The sequence below is a fragment of the Leishmania infantum genome, chromosome 12, assembly GCF_000002875.2.
Source record: "Leishmania infantum JPCM5 genome chromosome 12".
Lineage (NCBI taxonomy): Eukaryota > Euglenozoa > Kinetoplastea > Trypanosomatida > Trypanosomatidae > Leishmania > Leishmania infantum.
This window is the reverse complement of record NC_009396.2, coordinates 509,548-526,276: the sequence shown is the minus strand read 5'-3', so window position 1 is coordinate 526,276 and position 16,729 is coordinate 509,548. Positions and strand designations below refer to the sequence as shown.

The 16,729-nt window shown below is 62.5% G+C and overlaps 4 protein-coding genes across 4 annotated transcripts; all 4 read right to left on the bottom strand.

Annotated features, from left to right (window-relative positions):
• Positions 1-174: 174 nt before the first annotated feature.
• LINJ.12.0820 (hypothetical protein, unknown function) lies at positions 175-2,775 on the bottom strand (the record flags this gene model as incomplete). The annotated part of the gene is made up of 1 exon (XM_003392290.1): positions 175-2,775. One exon carries the CDS (start codon positions 2,773-2,775, stop codon positions 175-177), a length of 2,601 nt encoding a protein of 866 aa, XP_003392338.1.
• Positions 2,776-3,330: 555 nt separating this feature from the next.
• LINJ.12.0810 (conserved hypothetical protein) lies at positions 3,331-4,212 on the bottom strand (the record flags this gene model as incomplete). Its single annotated transcript, XM_003392289.1, has 1 exon — positions 3,331-4,212. The coding sequence occupies one exon, from the start codon at positions 4,210-4,212 to the stop codon at positions 3,331-3,333; it is 882 nt and encodes a 293-aa protein (XP_003392337.1).
• A 3,251-nt stretch (positions 4,213-7,463) lies between these two features.
• Positions 7,464-8,765, bottom strand: LINJ.12.0800 (hypothetical protein, unknown function; the record flags this gene model as incomplete). Its single annotated transcript, XM_003392288.1, has 1 exon — positions 7,464-8,765. One exon carries the CDS (start codon positions 8,763-8,765, stop codon positions 7,464-7,466), a length of 1,302 nt encoding a protein of 433 aa, XP_003392336.1.
• Positions 8,766-10,875: 2,110 nt separating this feature from the next.
• Positions 10,876-15,702, bottom strand: LINJ.12.0790 (conserved hypothetical protein; the record flags this gene model as incomplete). Its single annotated transcript, XM_003392287.1, has 1 exon — positions 10,876-15,702. The coding sequence occupies one exon, from the start codon at positions 15,700-15,702 to the stop codon at positions 10,876-10,878; it is 4,827 nt and encodes a 1,608-aa protein (XP_003392335.1).
• Positions 15,703-16,729: the final 1,027 nt, after the last annotated feature.

The following is a 16,729-nucleotide window of genomic DNA, read 5'->3' as shown; positions in this document are numbered from 1 at the left end:
CCCGCAGACCACAACCACAGCAAGCAACTCGGCGTCACGCACAGCGACAGGGAGACGAACACCCCCGCGCACGGGTCTTACCACCGTTCGAGACATCTCGCGCGCACGCGCACAACGCCCTCCTCCCGGTCCCCATCCGTTCGCCCTGCATGCCTTTTCCAAGCGCAAAGGTGGTCAGCGCAGCTCAGCCAGGAGCACTGCAAGGCTTCGTTTCTTGTAGTCGTACTTCGCCGTGAGCTCGCCGAGAATCGGCAGCTCCACCACGGTCGACACTGTTGTAGACGCGCATTCGGGGCAGAAGAGGGAGGCGTGTGGGGTAGACATGTTACGGAGCCAGTGGGTCACCTCCAGCTGCGCCCTCGCCCCCACTGCGCCATTCTCGCCGGTTGAGGCGCCCGCACCACAGGCGAACGCCGAAGCAACACTCGGCAGCGACCTGTTCCGGGCGTGCCGCAGGAGGCAGTTTGCGCAGTAAATATGCCCGCAGGGCACGCACGCAACGGGCTGGCAATACAGCTCCAGGCATAAAGAACAACAACACGCGCTCTCCGTCGCACTCTCAGCCACCTCGATGCGCTGCGCCGCAGCACCGACACCACACCGGTATGCGGCGAAATCTCGCTGAGTGGCCTGGAGTGCGGCTTGTGCCTCCTGCGCTGCAACAACAGCATCAGAAGCGCGGTGCACCGCACCTAAACACTCTTGCTGTGCCTGTCGAAGGTCTGTCTCGAGTGCGTCGAGGCGCTGCTCCCACCTAGCCTCTCGCCCAGCCATCTCCGCTCGCAGGCCTTCCAGTCGGGCAGCTGCAGCAGCCATCGATACGGCATGATGAACCTGCGCATTGTGTGCTGCCTCTTTTCTCACGAGTGCCGCCCAGTCTGCAGCCTCGGATGCGTGCAACACAGCACGACTCGCAGCCTCGTCCTCCGTATGATACCGCATACGCTCAAGCACGACCGCAGTCGCCACGCCATGCTGCATCACGGCAGCCTGTTCCTCTCGGAGATGCTGCGTCTGATTCCTCCAGTGGCTCCTGCACAAGGCCGCGCGTTCGGCCTGCTCCTCGTACACGCAGTGGCCACGGGTGCGCAGCACATCCACCATAAGTTGCAACACGGCCCCCCTAGAGGCTTTCTGCCCCTCTTGATACGCCTCCAACATCGTCCTCCAGCGCTGCTCGCAATGCCTCTCTGCGTCCAAGACGGCAGACCGCCAATGGGCCTCGACGGCCTGCACTTCCGCGGCGTGGTCTCGTGTCATTTGGGTGAGAGCGGCCTCAATGGCGCCAGTCCGCCTCTCCGCCGCAGCGCGACGGTCCTCGGCGACTTGTACCTGAGCCACGAGGTCCCTTCGCACCTGCTCCAGCTGCTTCGCATGCGACTGCTGCACAGCATCTCTCTGCCTTCTCCAATCCGCCTGCATGGTCTGCACCTGAGACGCATGCAGATTCTCTAGCCGTTTCCGTTCGTCCAGCAGCAGCTCCTGTGCAGTCTGCTGCGTCTGCGCGTCGCGCTCCCTTGCCTTTTCGGCCATGGAGGCCTCGATGGTGTTGCAAAAGTCGACGAGTCGCACATCCGCAGCGTCGCGCCAGTCTGAAATGCGACGCGTAAGCAGAGCGGCCGTCACCTCCCACGATGACCGAGTGGCCGCTGCCGCTGCGTCAGCGTTTGCCGTCAGCAAACGTACTTGATCAAAGGCCCGGTGAGCAGTAACGGATGTCTGCAATGCGCCAAAGAGAAGCGCCGTTCGCGCCGTCGCTTCAGCCTCCTCCGTCGCACGCCGTCGAAGGCGCAGCAGTTCTCCCAGCACACGCCGCAGCTCCTCGCGGTCGCGTTGGCCCTCGGCCTCGGTGAGCACGCGTTCTTGATCAGTCGCATGTGTGGCGGCGACATACTGATGCACCGCCTCGGCCGTCTCACGAAGCCCCTGGCGCACCAGTTCCAGTAAGGTTGCAGTCGACACCTGCGCTGGGTTCTTCATCCGGCACCTCTCGGCAGCGCCGCCTCGAATCAATTTGGGCACGATCTGCGCCTGATGATCGGCCACTAGCTGCGCGACATCCTTGCATAAAAGCTGCTGCTGCGTCGCCTCATGCCGAGAGCCTATGCCGGCACGCTCACTCATAGCAGACTTGTAAAGCTGAGAGTGAGCCAACGCCTCCGCCTGCAGAACGTCTCGAAATCCATCTGCGTGCGACGCGATCAGTCGAGCTATGCCTTGGTGAAGCGCACACAAACGGTTCGCCGCCTGCAGTTCCTCCTCCATCTGAGCGAATGTGGCCTGCTGCTCCACCGCCCTGTGTCGCATCTCTGCCAAAACGCTCTCCAGTTGCCGTGTCGCAGCGTCGCCGCCGTCGGGCGCGGATTCCGGCCGCGTCTTCTCCAGCAAACGCAAGCGCCGAAGCTCGAGCTGCTCAGCGTGATGCATCGCGCTCAGTCGCTCAAAGTTTCGCTGAATCGCATTCACGCTATCGGTGCGCTGCGTGAGGTCCGCTTGCAGCTGCATGATGATGGCGAGCAGCTCTGGGCGCGGAGTCTTATCCGTGATGACGTACGGCGGCGACGCCGCTTTACGCGAGGGCTTGAGTGCCGCTACGCCAGACTCGTGCTGCCTTAAGCCGGCATGAGGGGCTGTGCAAGCATCGCAGGCAGAGAGGGCTGTGCTCTGCGGCTGTCGAATGACAGGCAGCGGAGGGCAAGAACTGTAGTGGGAGACGGGGTCGAAGCCTGCAACTGCGCTGCGATCCATGCTGCTGGCGCGCCTCGCGTTCATCATGCGACTAAACGCGCTGCGTTGTGAGTTCGGCGGTGCATTGCTGCCCGGCTGCATTCACCGTTTTCTGCCTGTAGAGATCTTAATACAACTGAAAAACAGCAGGCGCGAGGGGGGCACCTGGTTCCTCGGTCGCCTCGCCGCGATCGACACAGCGGCAGGGGACACAAAAAGAAGTGGAGAGGAGGGTGCAGGAGATGGCGATCAACGCAACTGTCCATCTCTGGACGAGCAACGGCGTGCTAAAGACTCGAGAAAGACCCGCCGGCAACGCTGCGACAGGTGAGGCGCTCCTTCACATAGACAGGAAAGGGAAGAGAAGCGCGCAGGGAGGAGGCAGATCGGCCCCGTGTGCGCGCCGGTGTGCGATGGCAGCGCAGTACTTCTGTTTGAAGGTGTCGCGCGCCCGTGTGCGCGTATGCGTGGGCGCATCAAGTGTGTTCGATGTTTTTAGTGTGGCTGCCGTACACACGACCCGCCGGCAGCAGCTCAAGTGCCCAGGCAAGGAGTGCGCCAAAGCCTTTGGCAGCTCACGGTTCCTGCAGTGTGGCTGTCATGCTACACCAGCGGCGGCGCACATACGCTACCGCTTGATGCGGTGATGCCAGAGAACCTGTCCGCGGCGACTCCACCACTGCCGCCGTCCTTCCGGCTCTGCGCGAATTTCTTCTTGAGCCGGAACCCGACGAGGATGCTCACTCCGGTGACGGCCAGCAGCAGCGTGTCCCACGGCGTGACAATGCGTTTCTTCTCCCCAGGTCCCCCCGAGTGCGCCAACGAGCCGAAGCGCACGGTCAAGTACGTCTGCGGCACGATGCCTAACAGTGTCGCCCCCGCGAACGTGTGCAGCGGCACCCCGAGCACCGGGGAGGCCAGGTTCACTAGCCAGTTCGGCAAAATGGGGGTCAGACGAAGAAAAAGCAAATACACGAACAAGTCCGCGCGGTGATGGGAGACTTGGCTGCGAATTTTTGTGAGGCCCTTTCCGCGCATCAGCCGCGCGTCCACCGCCTCCACAAGCGACGTGCCGACGATGCGGGAGAACAGGAAGCAGCACATCGAGCCCATGGTCCCCAACATGGTGCAGTAGGGCACACCCGACAAGGTGCCCATAACCGCCCCGACTGCGGCGTTCAACACCACCGTGCCGGGAACGCAGAACGTTTGCAGTGTGAGGTAGAGCGACGTGATGAAGAACAGCACTTGCCAGTACTGCTGCTGCGCCAGCTTCTGCAGATCCTTGCAGAACTCCGCAATCCCAGACGCAGAGCGCAGCGATGTCTCCTCGGCCTGAACAATCTCCTGCACGCGACTGAAGACGCTGAACGTTCCCGTGATGTACAAGAGGAAGAAGAGGCAGGTGAAGAGGGGCACGAGCACACGCAGTGCATTGCGTGCGGGTCTCTCCACCTGATTGCCCACGTGCATGGTGATGGCCATGGCCAACAACGCCCTCGCGCAGACAGCCGAGGCTTCGCTGGAGTCGTAGAGGACAGCGAGCGAGCTGCACAGAGACGGTGATGCGGAAGGCGGAAAAAGAGCTGACATAAGAGCGGACGGAACACACAAAAAGCGCCAACTCCGTCACGAGGCAACGCACGCGCACTGACTCTCACCAACACTAACGGGCGCGCACACAACCGCGATATAGCGCACGTGTGGCGTCACGGGAGGAGGGGTATGAGGAAGGGATAAAGATGCGTTGCGCAGTCGATAGCCGTGCCCCCACGACCAATGGGAAAGGAAGGTGTTCAGCAGCGGCACGAAGAGAGGGGGCGGCCGTATTTTTTTTTCTTGAAGACCGATAACAGTAATGCTGCTGCAAGTGCTTCGGCACACGCACAGCTGTCGATGGGAGCGATGTGCGCCACAGACAATGCAAGGAAGGTAAAAAAGGCCGTGTCCCGAAAACAGAGAGACAGAAGACAAGTACGGGTGGAAGTTGTAATAGCGACGATCTCCAGCGCGAGCAACGCAGATGAGATCTGCAGTATAATACCCAACGTCTACGTGTACGCGTATGTGGACACCTGTATAAGAGACGCCTGAGTCACTGTATGGGTCAAGACGCAGTACGCAGCCCCGGAGAAGAGAAAACGACAGCAAGGAGTGGAAGGGGGGGTAGTGAGAGCAAGAGCGAGCGAAAGAAGAAGTGGCCAACAAGCGCCGCGACCATGCATAGATGCAGCACAGCCGGTGCGCAGGCGGTGATGGGATCGACACAGCGCAGCACCGGGGCAGCATTGGGCATAGAGAGGCACCACCAGCATACTCCGCCGCGCACGATAGCTCCTTACATGTCGATGCATGGAGACGGGAGCAACCTTCCTCTTGGGCCTGATCACACCGGCACCCCGCACAGTGTTGATTTCTCCTGTCTACTTTCACCATCACGATAAGCGCTTCCTCCGAGCCCGAAGAGATGCGAGAAAAACGATCGAAGCAGCGACGAGAGACTAAACCTCAGGCCGAGCACACTTTCCAAGAGCGACCCAGAAGATAGCGAACACCTCCGTACCGGCAGTGCGAGCGTTCCAGCACCGCCTCACGCGTGCAACCCCGAAGCACGAAAAAAAAAACATCCCTCTTCATTTATAACATCACGCCGTCCTCAGCTGAACCCCGGATACCACAGAGATCTGTGGCCCCCCTTCCTCGTCATCCCTAGTAGAGACGCTTTCCGCGCCAGCGCGTCCGCTGCGCCTCGAACACGTCAACAAACAGACGCGTGCACAACCACAGCTCACCGGCCTCCGTGGCACCACGGCTTCATCGTGGTCGTCTACAACGAAGCGTCCTGCCGTCGGATCGGGCACAGCGTCTGCCGAGCTCTTCCCCTTTCCCCCTTCGCATGCCTGCTGCGCCCACGGTCGCGCTCGAGGGCAGCAGCCGTGGCGTCTGTCGTGCGGGCACGAGGGGGTAGTCTGCGTGCAGGCGCCGCATCAGCTCCGGGAGGAAGCGGGCCAGCCTCAGGTCAGGGCTCTCGCAGGCCATGCGCACGCCGCCTGCATGCCACGTTCCGCCCAAAACCACCTCAAGCCGCGGCATTCCACAGTACGGTGCGGGCGCCCTTCACAGTGCGGAGTCTGGAGCACTCGGCCGTGTCACTCGGGCTGCCCTCGTCATGCCGCCGGCGTCAGCGCCCCATCCGCGCAGCCAGGTCGCACGTAGGGGATGCCGCTTGCTTCGCACACACGCACTGTGGGGCTCATCCGTGTAGACCCCGTCGCGCCTCCTTGCGATGCGATGCGCCGTGCCAGCGGTGCCGGGCACCGCCCGCGCGCACCGCTCGCACTACCGCATCCTCGGCTCGTTGCGGTGTCGCGCGCCAAGCACGGTGTGCTGCCTCCTGGGGGGAAGGGGGAGGGGGCGCCCACACACCCACGAAGCGCTCCCGTGTGCAGTGCTCTGCCTTCCAGAGGGCGGACGGTAGTGTGGCGCCTATGAAATCGTCGGCTGTGGAGGGCTTCGGGAATGTGCGGTCATCAGCACAGAGGGCGTGGCGCAGTCCGTGTGCCTTGCCGAGCACCACACTCAGCGGCCCCACTCCACGTGATGAAAGGGGAAGGCCGCCTCGGAAGCAGCCTTCTCGAGGCCAGCACGGGCGCCACCATCGCAAGACGCGTTCATGGTCCAGCGAGTTAGGCGAAGGTCTACGCTGAGCCTCCTCGGTGCCGTGATGGCAGCGCCGTCATCTGCCCAGTCACACGCGCACGCGTAGCGTCCACAAACGTTGCTCCAGTCACGGTGCCCGTCTGGTGCCTGACGGCGTTGTGGAGGAGAGAGTCCGGCGGCAGCGGAAGGGGGGAGGAGGGGGGGGGGTGGAGGGTCTGCGGTGAAGTGCTGAGGACGTTAGACAAACTGCTGTGGTGGAAGTCTGTTTTGCAGATCATCGCGCAGTCCTCGCTAGATTGTTTGCTCGGTTAACAGGCGCAGAGTGCTGTTCCGTGCAACGGGGGCGGCGGGACGCGGGAGCGTCATCGGGGTTGTGCGGCCTTAGGAGGGGGGAATGAGGTACAAGGGGAGTCTCCCCTTTCCATGCACCAGCGACGCGGCTGTTGGTGGCGCTCTGGTTGGCGATTGCCAGCAGCGCTCCCCCCGCTGCCGTGCACCGGGAGGGGGGGGGGGTCGATGGCCTCACCGTCACCCTCGTCGACGCCCGGGGCGGAGCCGCAGCTGATTTCACGGAGTGCCACGTCGAGCTCACGCACCGTGGGCAGCTTGAAGAGCGTGGAGGAGGGTCTCGTAGTGGGACGCGAAGGGGGACGGGCGGATGCTGCCCTGTTTCACCGCTCGTGTGCGCCCTGCGGGTCGGGAAGGCACACACGGGTAGCCTGGATGCGTGCCCATAAAGAAGGTTTGCTGGATGGGTGACGGCGCTGGAGCGCTGCTTCCTTTGTTTCGGAGCGTTGATGCATTGGCATGCGCGTCATGGCGTGGGCCAGCGTTTGCAGACGTGAAACGAGCAGGCGAGTCGAAAAGAAACGAAGGAGGACAAGAACAGCAGCGCCGATAACAGCGACCACAGACGTGTGTAGGCGAAGAGGACGCCACGCAGTTAGAGGCGCCGCAATCGGATACGGAGGAGAGAATCCGCAAGGCAAAGGAAGTGGCTCGTGACACTGGGCAGCGGACGCCACGTGAGGAGCAAAGGTGCCTTGCGACCCAGCTGGTAGTATGAACAAGGGCTTTTAAAGGCTCTCGGCGCCCTCCTTTGGCGTCGCCAGTGCCATCGCGTTGGATACGCTGCGCTGCTCCTCTGACCCTTCGAGTGACTCCGCTGCTGCGGGGTCCCACACGCCCTGCACGGACTCCGTTGACGCGTCACAGGCGTCGAGCTGCTCGCGCTCGCGCTGCGGAGTGGTCGAGGGGTCGCAGAGGTCCAGATTGTCCGAGCGACGCACCAGGGGCAGGTGCGAGTGCTCCTCTGAGTCCCTGGCAGCCGCTTCCGCCTCCTCCTGCCGCACCGCTTCGACCGACGGGCGCAGTTCTCCTGGAAGCACGTCCGTTAAGAAGCACTTGTGACAATGCCGGCGCGGTTTCTCAGCCTTCTTGACCGACACCACCGTAGGCGCGAGCCCCCGCGAACCAGACCGTCGAGCCATCGTAAATCTGCGCTGAGTAACGGCCTTGTCGTACTCGGGCATCGGCAAGGAGTGCGCCCGCTTCTCCTGTCGCCCCTCCTGCTGCGGCGGTGCAGTCTCGTCGTCTTCGTCCTCCGACTGCGCACTTTCCTCCTCCGCATCCGTGTCCGTCCTCACCGCAATGGGCTCACCGTCCTTAGACTCCAGCTGGTACGTGAAGTACTGCACTAGCTTCGTGACACGGGCAAGGTAGTTGAGCGAGAAGTCCTTGGTGCGCACAAAGAAGATGGCGAGCAGGAAGTAGCAGAACTGCGCATAGGCGCTCGTCGGCGACTTCCAATAATCCTGCCACGGGGTGAAGAGCGGAACCGTAGATATGGTCTGGGTTGCTGTGGCGGGTACGCCGTCGACATACTGGGCTTCCTCGTCTTTGTCCTCATCATCTGCCTCGGCTGCGGCCGCCGCAGCTTCCAAGGCCTGGTGCTCTTCAGTCATGAGCTTCTCCACGTAGCGAACGTAGCCATCCTCGAAGTAGCGCAGCCAGCGCTTCCACACACCTTCCAGCAGCACCGGAGCACCGTCCTCGACAGTCAGAAAGTCGAGGCACTCGTCCTTCAACTTCGGCTCCTGTCTAGCGTGTTCCTGCTGCTTCCCAGCGTTCTTCCGTGCCGCCTCCTTGGCAGCGTTGCGCGCAGGCGGCTTCAGCGGCGTGCAAAGGAGGATGCGGTTGACTATGTTGACAACGGCGGCACGGAAGACCTTCTCGTCGCCGCTCTCTTGGGCGGACTTGAGCATCGCCACGACGCTGCATAGGGTGTCCTTGGCAACGCCCTCCGTCTCACCCGTGAAGATGAGAGAAGCGGCAAAGAGGACGCCGAGGCAGCTGTTGAAGTCCGCCGTCGCCTCCATTTTGCGCGAAATTTGACCTCCGCCAAGCGAAAGCAGCTCGCCGCCCTTTACCTTGTTGCCGAGTGTGACGCAGCAGTCGCGCACGACCAGCAGCTGGCGCCGCAGATGCTTGGCTGCAGCCGGGCTCGACGAGCTGCTGAGGCAGAGAAAGCGCGTCACACTCGAGGGTAGGTCGTGTGGCGCGCGGGGGTGACAAGTAGATGCATGCTTGGGGCCACCATTCGACTTCGAGTTATCCAGCATGCTGCCCGAAAAACGGTTCCAATAGCTCGTGCTCTGCGAGTCAGCGCTCGGACGCCGCAAACGGGTTTCGGTGTGTAACGGCGGCGACTCCAGGGCAGCCACCGCAGGGTCGGTAGTGTGCACAAAACTGCCGACAGACGCCATTCCTCGAAGCGCAACACCGAAAAAAAAAACGTGCAGAAGTCGCAATGCACAGAGAGAAGGCAAGCGAGCGATCGAGGAGGTCACACACAAAACGCGAAGAACCAGAGCGCGTCGAGACGCCTGAAGAGGCTTGGGGCGGCGGTGTTGATGTGCGCGGAGTGCGTAGAGTAGATGCTTCGCTTCCGCAGCAGAACAAAGAACACAGACAGAGACAGAAAGCGAGCGTGTGAGAGAGAGAGACACCGCCGCGTTTACGGCGCGCGTGCTCGTGTGCTTACATGTGTATACATATATGTATACATGTATATATATATATACATGTGTGTGTATGAGAGACATTCATGAAGAACAGGTAAAGCGGATGGGCGTTGAGGTGAGAGAGACAGCGGTGGTGGGTGTGCGTGCGGGGAGAGCACCATCATGCAGCATGTCCAGCATCTGTCGAATGCGTTGCGTACAGCGGCCTACAAGACGCTGCGGAGCGTCTGCCATGACGCGGCAAAGGCTCTTTCACACACACGCACAGAGTGCCGGTTTCAGTGAAGGGGCGCATTTAGAAAGAGTGGGCGAGAGAGCGAGAAGGCGTTCCTTAGGCACCGCCAGAGACGGGAGTACACAAGGCAAGCATGCGCTCGCGCGTGCACAACGAAGACGGCACGCGGAGGGAAGCGAACACGTGCCACGAAGAGCGGCACACCAGCTGGGCAAGGTGCGGCACACTGCTACCGTCTCGGTTAGCGTGTCGGCACGCTGGGCAAGAGATGCTTTCCTCATCACCAGCGCGAACGGACGACATCTCAAGCGGATAAGGGATAGAGGAGCTGGGAGCGCACAGGGGGGCATACGCAGCGCGGGCAATCAGCCACAGCAGATGGGGTACAGGAGAGAAGCAAAGACGCAAGTGTTGCCGTGAAGAGACAGCAGCGCTGTCCGTGAGTCCGCGCCTACCAGTGTGCGTCGTCCTCCTCCGACCCTCATGCGCTGAAGCGGTGAAAGATGCTGTCAGAAAGGGAGAAGGCGAGAAACTCAGCACAGAAAGAGCGCATCAACTGAAGCGGCGCTCCGCGGTCACGGTCAGCAAGCGCAACGTCTCACTTGCTTCTTCGTTGGCGGACGCATACTACGCCATTCATCGACGAGCGAGAGCATGAAGGGTAGGCGGGCTGGGAATGCTGATGAGGGATAGATGAGGGTGGGTGCCCAACACGGCAGCCGGCTGCAGAAGACGAACAGGTACCGTTAAAAGATGTGAGAGGGCGCACATAAAAGACACGGTAGAGAAGGAATCACGTTGGGCACGTCAGCATCACGAAGCGAACCCAGCGCCTCCATCCGGTAACCTGACCAGCACGCGTCCCGGTTCACGAACAGCGATGATGCCAGCAGTAGGGAGAGAGGCAGAAGGGCGTCTTGTCGCCCGCTTTCTATGCCTCACTTCACACACATGCTCGACTCCACCGGCACCGTTGCGTCCTTCGACGAGTCTTTCCTTCGTTGTCTCCTGTCACTGCTCTTGAGAGCCGACTGTGCAGCAGCAACAGCAGTAGGAGCCTCTTGGCAGTGCTCGTGCACTCACTCGCGCCCCGTCGAGGGGCAGTACACAGACATTGCAAGGATGCAGGCACGCGCGGAGTGAGGAAGCCACGGCACCCATCAGCACGCCCCCTTACCACCCTCCTTTTTGGCCGAGACAATATGCACGTGAGTCTCAGCCTCTCCGAGGCTACGGCAGACGCACGACCTGATCTGCCACCGCGATGAGATCGTCATCGTGGGTTGCGCATATCGCGCCGCGTACAATACCAGAGTCCAGCAACTCGCGCCACTCGCCCAGTATTTGCAGCTTCACCTCCTTGTCCAGACTCGCGGTGGGCTCGTCCATCACGAGCACTGTGCCGCCGCGCCGACCGTGGAACAGAGCACGTGCCATCATCAGTCGCTGCGCCTGGCCAATGCTGAGGCGCACCACACCACCACCACCGGCGCCGCAGCCTCCAGTACCTGCAGACGCGAGTGGAGACGACCAAGCCCCTGTTCCGCTGTCAGCAATGTACGTCAGCAAGCCTTGCGGAAAGCGCTGAATGTACTCGCAGTGTGCCCAGGCAGCGCACTGCGCAATCTCCGCCAGCAGCTCCTCCTGCTCAAGGGATACGTAATTCTCAAGGCTGATGTTGTGCGCTATGGTGGCCCCGGAAAAGATCACGGGGTTCTGCGGCACAAAACTGAAGAGCTTTCCGCGAAGGATGTCGCGCGGAATCGAGGCAACAGACAGCTGCTCATAAACCATCTCCAACATGGCAGATGCAGCTGGGCTCGGCGTGGCATCCTGCAAGCCGGCTGACCCCAGCTCTTCGGAGGAGTAGGCCAGCGAACGCGGCAACGCCAGCGTGAGCACGATGTCCGGAATGACCGCAGGGCATGAAGGATTGAAGAGCGCCTCCTCTCCCTCCCGCGCTTCAGCGCCGCCCTGCTGTTGCGCCTCGCCGCCGCCACCACCCCTGCTGGCATCGTTGCCATTGTCGAGGACGCGACTAGGCGTCCCGTAATGCGTGTACATCCCCAATAACAGGCTGAGCAGAGTAGACTTGCCGTGGCCGCTGGGCCCTACAAGACACACCAGACGGCCTCTGCTGCTACAGCCGCACCTTGCCGTCTGCGGCTGCGAGGCACTCGACGGCGACGGCGAAGACGCATCGCGGTCGCCTTGGAGCACGAAGGAGCACGTGATGGGGTGTGAGAACACCGGCACCGTAGGGGCAGTGGGATAGCAAAACTGCACGTTCCGCACTGTCACGGCGTGCACACTGCCGCTCGTGAGCAGCGCCACGGTGGCCGCCGCTGCAGCTTCACGGTCAACGTCGGAATCGTCGCTAAGTGGCGACGACGAGGCGCAGGCATCAGCGCCGCGGCCGTTATCGTCCTCGGACGAGTGGTTGCTCAGACACGCATCCGTCGCTTCACTCGCGCTGCCCGGCGCTAGAGATTGAGGACTCTTGAATGGCTGCTGGTCCTCTTGCTGTGACGGACGTCTCCGCCGGCAGGAAAGATGGCATGGCCGGTTTGGACGGCGGTGATGGCGGTAGGGCTTCCGTGATTGGCGTCGGCTGTTGCCGCGGCGGTCTTTTTTTACGATCCCCATCGTTGCAAGCCCGCGTCGTACAAGTTGCAAAAATCGTCCGAGAATACTAATAGGTGGGGCGTGTGTGACGCACCAGCAGCAGTTGTGCTTGAGGACGCGCATCCACCGCAGCATGAGCGACGATGGAGATGGCGTGACTGTATGAGAGTCGGCACGGCGCAACGATTGCAGCAGGTGGCGCCGTTGGTCGCCGCGAGGCGAGCCGACCTCCGTCGCACGTGCCGCGCAACCGACACCGGCATCGTGATATTTGTCCTTGCTGCGGTCGTGTTTGTGCGCCTCGCCGGGGAAGCCGAAGCCCCTCGCGTATTCGGCCGTGGTTGGCTCCCACCGTCGCCCATCCAGCACCTTCTCCAGAACATTCGCCTTGTAAGCGTTCAGCAACACCACCTCCGCGACGCGGCGGCCGTCGAGCAGGGCATCGACCGTGTCGCCGACGCCCCGCATGGCCTCGATGAGTCTATTCGACAGACTCAGCGCATCGACACTGCAAAACGCCATTGAGGCACCGTAGCTGGCCACGAGCGTTGGCAGCACCCAGTCCGCGAACGTCATGAGCGCACCGCCGAACGCCGGCAGCAGGTGGCCGTACGCCTGAAACGGCAGTACCAGCACGCCTTGCAGAAACGTTGATGCCTCTGTCGCCCCGGCCGCGGCGCTGCACGCGTGGGTATGGCGTGTCCACCACCGCATCAAGCTAAGGTCCGCCGCGTACGGGCGGAGCTGCGGCAGCACGGCTAAAATGTCTAACCCGCGCAACATCACGCCGCCTTGCCGCGCATTGCTCTCCGTGTTCTCCTCCACCTGCGCGTCGAGCTCCGTCGTCCCGGGTGCAACGCCGCCCGACTCGTAGCCGCGCAGCCACGGCGGGAGCACTCCTCCGGTGCGCTGCGCCACCTGTACCCACTGCTTAATGCGTTGTCCGATGCATTTTATGGTGAGCGACACCGCGACCGTGGCGCCCACTAGCAGGCGTGCTCGACGTGGTAACTGATGGACGGCGTGCTGCATGGCGAAAAGCGACATGACGAGGCCACAGACGTAGTGGTGCACGTGCACCTCCACGCCCTCGATATCGTTGACGTAGTAGACAATCTGCTCCACCTCGTCAAATGAGTGTGTGTCGAAGAACGCGAGAGGCAGGTGCGTCAGGGCCTCGTAGAGCTCCGCCTTCACGGTGTTGCGCCGCTGCGAGGCTGCCATGTTTATGTACGCGTGCGTGGTGCGCGTGAGCACCGTGTTCACAGTGAGACGCATGCACTCGAGCAGGCATAGGGCAATGATGCGCTGCTGCGTGGACACTGCACCACCGTGGAGCGGTCCGCTGCCGCTGTCAGAATGGCTGCCTGGTGGCGACCTCTCCCCGTGCGTGCGATAGTATGTGTCCAGGTTCGAGCTGATGGCCTCGCGCGCCACTTGCCCGGTCGTCGCTACGCGGGAGGAAAGGCATGTCAGCCCCGCCAGCACGGCAGAGGAGACCATCTTTGCCACGCTGCCGGTGTACATGTAGCAGAAAAGACTTCGCACGTGCAGCAGCTTCATCAGCCGCCGCCGCCACAGCAGAGCAGCTAGTGCAGCATTCAACTCCGCCCAGCATGCCAAGGGCGAGGCCACGCGGATAGGCGCGTGCGTCGCACCCACTAGTACGCGTTCCCCACGGCCGCGCGGTGGCGGTGAGAGGGCGAGTGGACTGTCAGTGGCATCGCCGCACCGTAAATGGTTCCCGTTTCCCGCACGGTGGCAGCTGAGATGCACGCCCGCTGCCATCGACACAGACGAGCTAGCAGCCGCATGCACCGCGTGGCCGTCGGCGGTGCTCTCAACCTCGGGAAGCACCATTGAATGCTCATGACGGTGAGGCTGTCCAGAGGCACACCCTCCGCCGGCGCCGCTTCTCGCGTCCGCGGCACCGCGGTACGAGACGCTGTGCAGCTCCTCTTCGAAAAAGGCGAGTCCGACCTGTACGCCGTGCTGATACACGGCCTTGCTGTGCTCCTCAAGCTCCTCGAGCGCGCCTGCGCAGCGCTGGACGTCCTCGTGCACGATAACCGCATCGTACACCTCGCGCACGAGTGACAAGTACCACGTCAGTGCCACGCATGCCACGGCGGCGCGCGGGTCTGCGTAGCAGCTGGGTGAGACACCGTTCGAGGGGGGACTTGTGACGCAGCGCGCTGTGCTCGCTGCCGCCTCGTGCGAGACGTTGCGGCTGCTTCTACCCCTCCATATAGGCTGCAGGGCGCGTGCGCCGTAGGCGGCGCAGAGGCCGCCTTGGTAGCTATCCACGTCGCCAGCGTTCTCGAAGACCTTCGCAATCTCAGCGACACTGCAGCCGAGCAGCAGCTGCCGCAGCTCGGTATACGTTACGGAGTAGCGCACCATGTCAGTCCACAAAAAATGCATCACCCTCCACGGCTCCGCCACCTCTGCCGGCCTCTCCGCTGTGACGAGCGACGCTGCAGATGACGTCGCACCCGGCTGCCTTTTCGAGTTCCCCCCTGGCTCCGTCATGACGGGGAACGCGGATTTGTCCGACAGCACGAGCACCGTCCCCGCATCGTGCGGAGCGCCATCCGAGGGGAGTCGGTAAAACCCGCGACGGTTCCTGCCGCCCTGTGCCGAATTCCGGCCGGCGAGCGCAGAGCTGACGAACCAGCCAAGAGCAGCGACGTTCGTTGGCGCACCAGCGCGCTTGCGCGGCGCAGCCAGAACCGCCTTCTCGATAAGTGCCCAGTAACTGCACAACCGATGCACCGCCCGTGTCGAGTTTCGTGGCAGGAGTGATTGCCTGGTCTGCACCGACTCCATCTCCGGTGGTGACGGCACCTGCGCCGTCGCTGATTGCCGCGAGGTCGAGAGGCCGCGTGACTCCTGGGCATCCGCTGCGTTCTCGTCACACGCCTGCGTCGCCTCCGCCTCGGCCTTCGCACTGGCCCGCATCGCGCGCCGACGGCGCAGGTAGACGGATGTCGCTTGCATCACTTCCCAGCCAATGAGGAGAAGTGTGAGGTGGACGACGAGAGGGCCGTCAAAATCCTGCGGGAGAACCACTGCGCACGCACGAGTGGTGGACAGAGCCTCGTACCAAGCGTGGAGCCGGCGCGCGACCGCACACGGGAGCAGCGTTGACTCCCGCACCCCGTCGCCGTTGCGAGCGCGTTGGCCATCACTCTGTCCAAAGGCCTTCAGGGTGGCCGCATGCGCGCCGTGCAGGGCACGAAGAAACGAAGCGTTAATCCACGTCGAGTAGGACGACAAGGCGCTCCAAGGTGATGGGCCACGCTGCTGGCCGTGAATGTCGTGGAGCGCGGCCGCCGCTGTCGACTGGGCGCCAGTGCAAATCGTCGGCGGCGAACAAGACAACGACGGTCCGTCCACAGCACCACCACTGTTCGGCCCATGAAAGTACATCTCTCACGCACGCACGCGAGTTCGGCGGATGGCCACTGCAGCGAGGCCCGAGAGCGGGAAGATGCGGGATACAGGCGACCCTGGAAAATCCCTCAGCAGAAGTGAGCCGTCCAATCGAAGGGTCCACCGCGCAGCCTCGCCAAGCGCAACTTCGATGACTCAGAGCACGAAGAGCGGCCGACGGAGCGGGGAAGACACGAACGAAAAGATGTGCCGTGGCAGCGTCCCCGAAAAGCGTCGAGGCTCAAACCCGCGCGGGGGTCGCCTCAGCCACGTGAGCAGGACACGTTTTCCGTCACCAAGCGCCCTGGACGCTCTCCCGCTGCCGTATTCGCTTTATCGTTCGATCAGAGCAGCAGCACCGGCCACCCATGCACCCACCCACCCACACACACACACACACACACGCGCGCGCGCACGGTGTGGGCACCGGTGATCAAGCAGGACCGCGCAAATGGGGGAGCGCAAGTAGAACAAGGGAGTAGGGCCGTGCAACGGACAGGGGAAGTCGTCTGCCAGATGGGATGCGGTCAAACAAGAGCGGAGGAAGAGAGCAGCACGTAAGCATGTCCGCTTTTCGGTTTTCGAAGGCTGTTGTCAGCAGGCGAGCCAGCGGGAGAGAGGCGGAGCGGGCCGGGCGAAAAGAAAAGAGAGTCGTGCACGGGTATCCGTCAGCGAGTGGGGAGGACGACAGGGACGACGGGAGAAATGCGAAACGACTGCGCAACTAGCCCACGCTAAAGCCTGACAGATTTAGCAACAACTCGTTCTCGTGTGAGGACGACGACGACCGTGCGGAGCCGAGTCGACAGCGTCGTCGGAAAGCACAAGCAGCCAAAATGCTAGGGAGGGATGAGGCGCACCCTCTCCCCAGCGGCGACGAGGAGAGATAGCGCAAGTGCAACAGCGAAGGGCCGCTCGCTGTTGGTGCCTCTGGCACTTGAAGAAAACGGGTAGTCTACTCTGCAGAGCGCTCGCACGCCACTTGCGCACAAAACGCACTCCTAGCGGGCACGTAGGTCTGTGA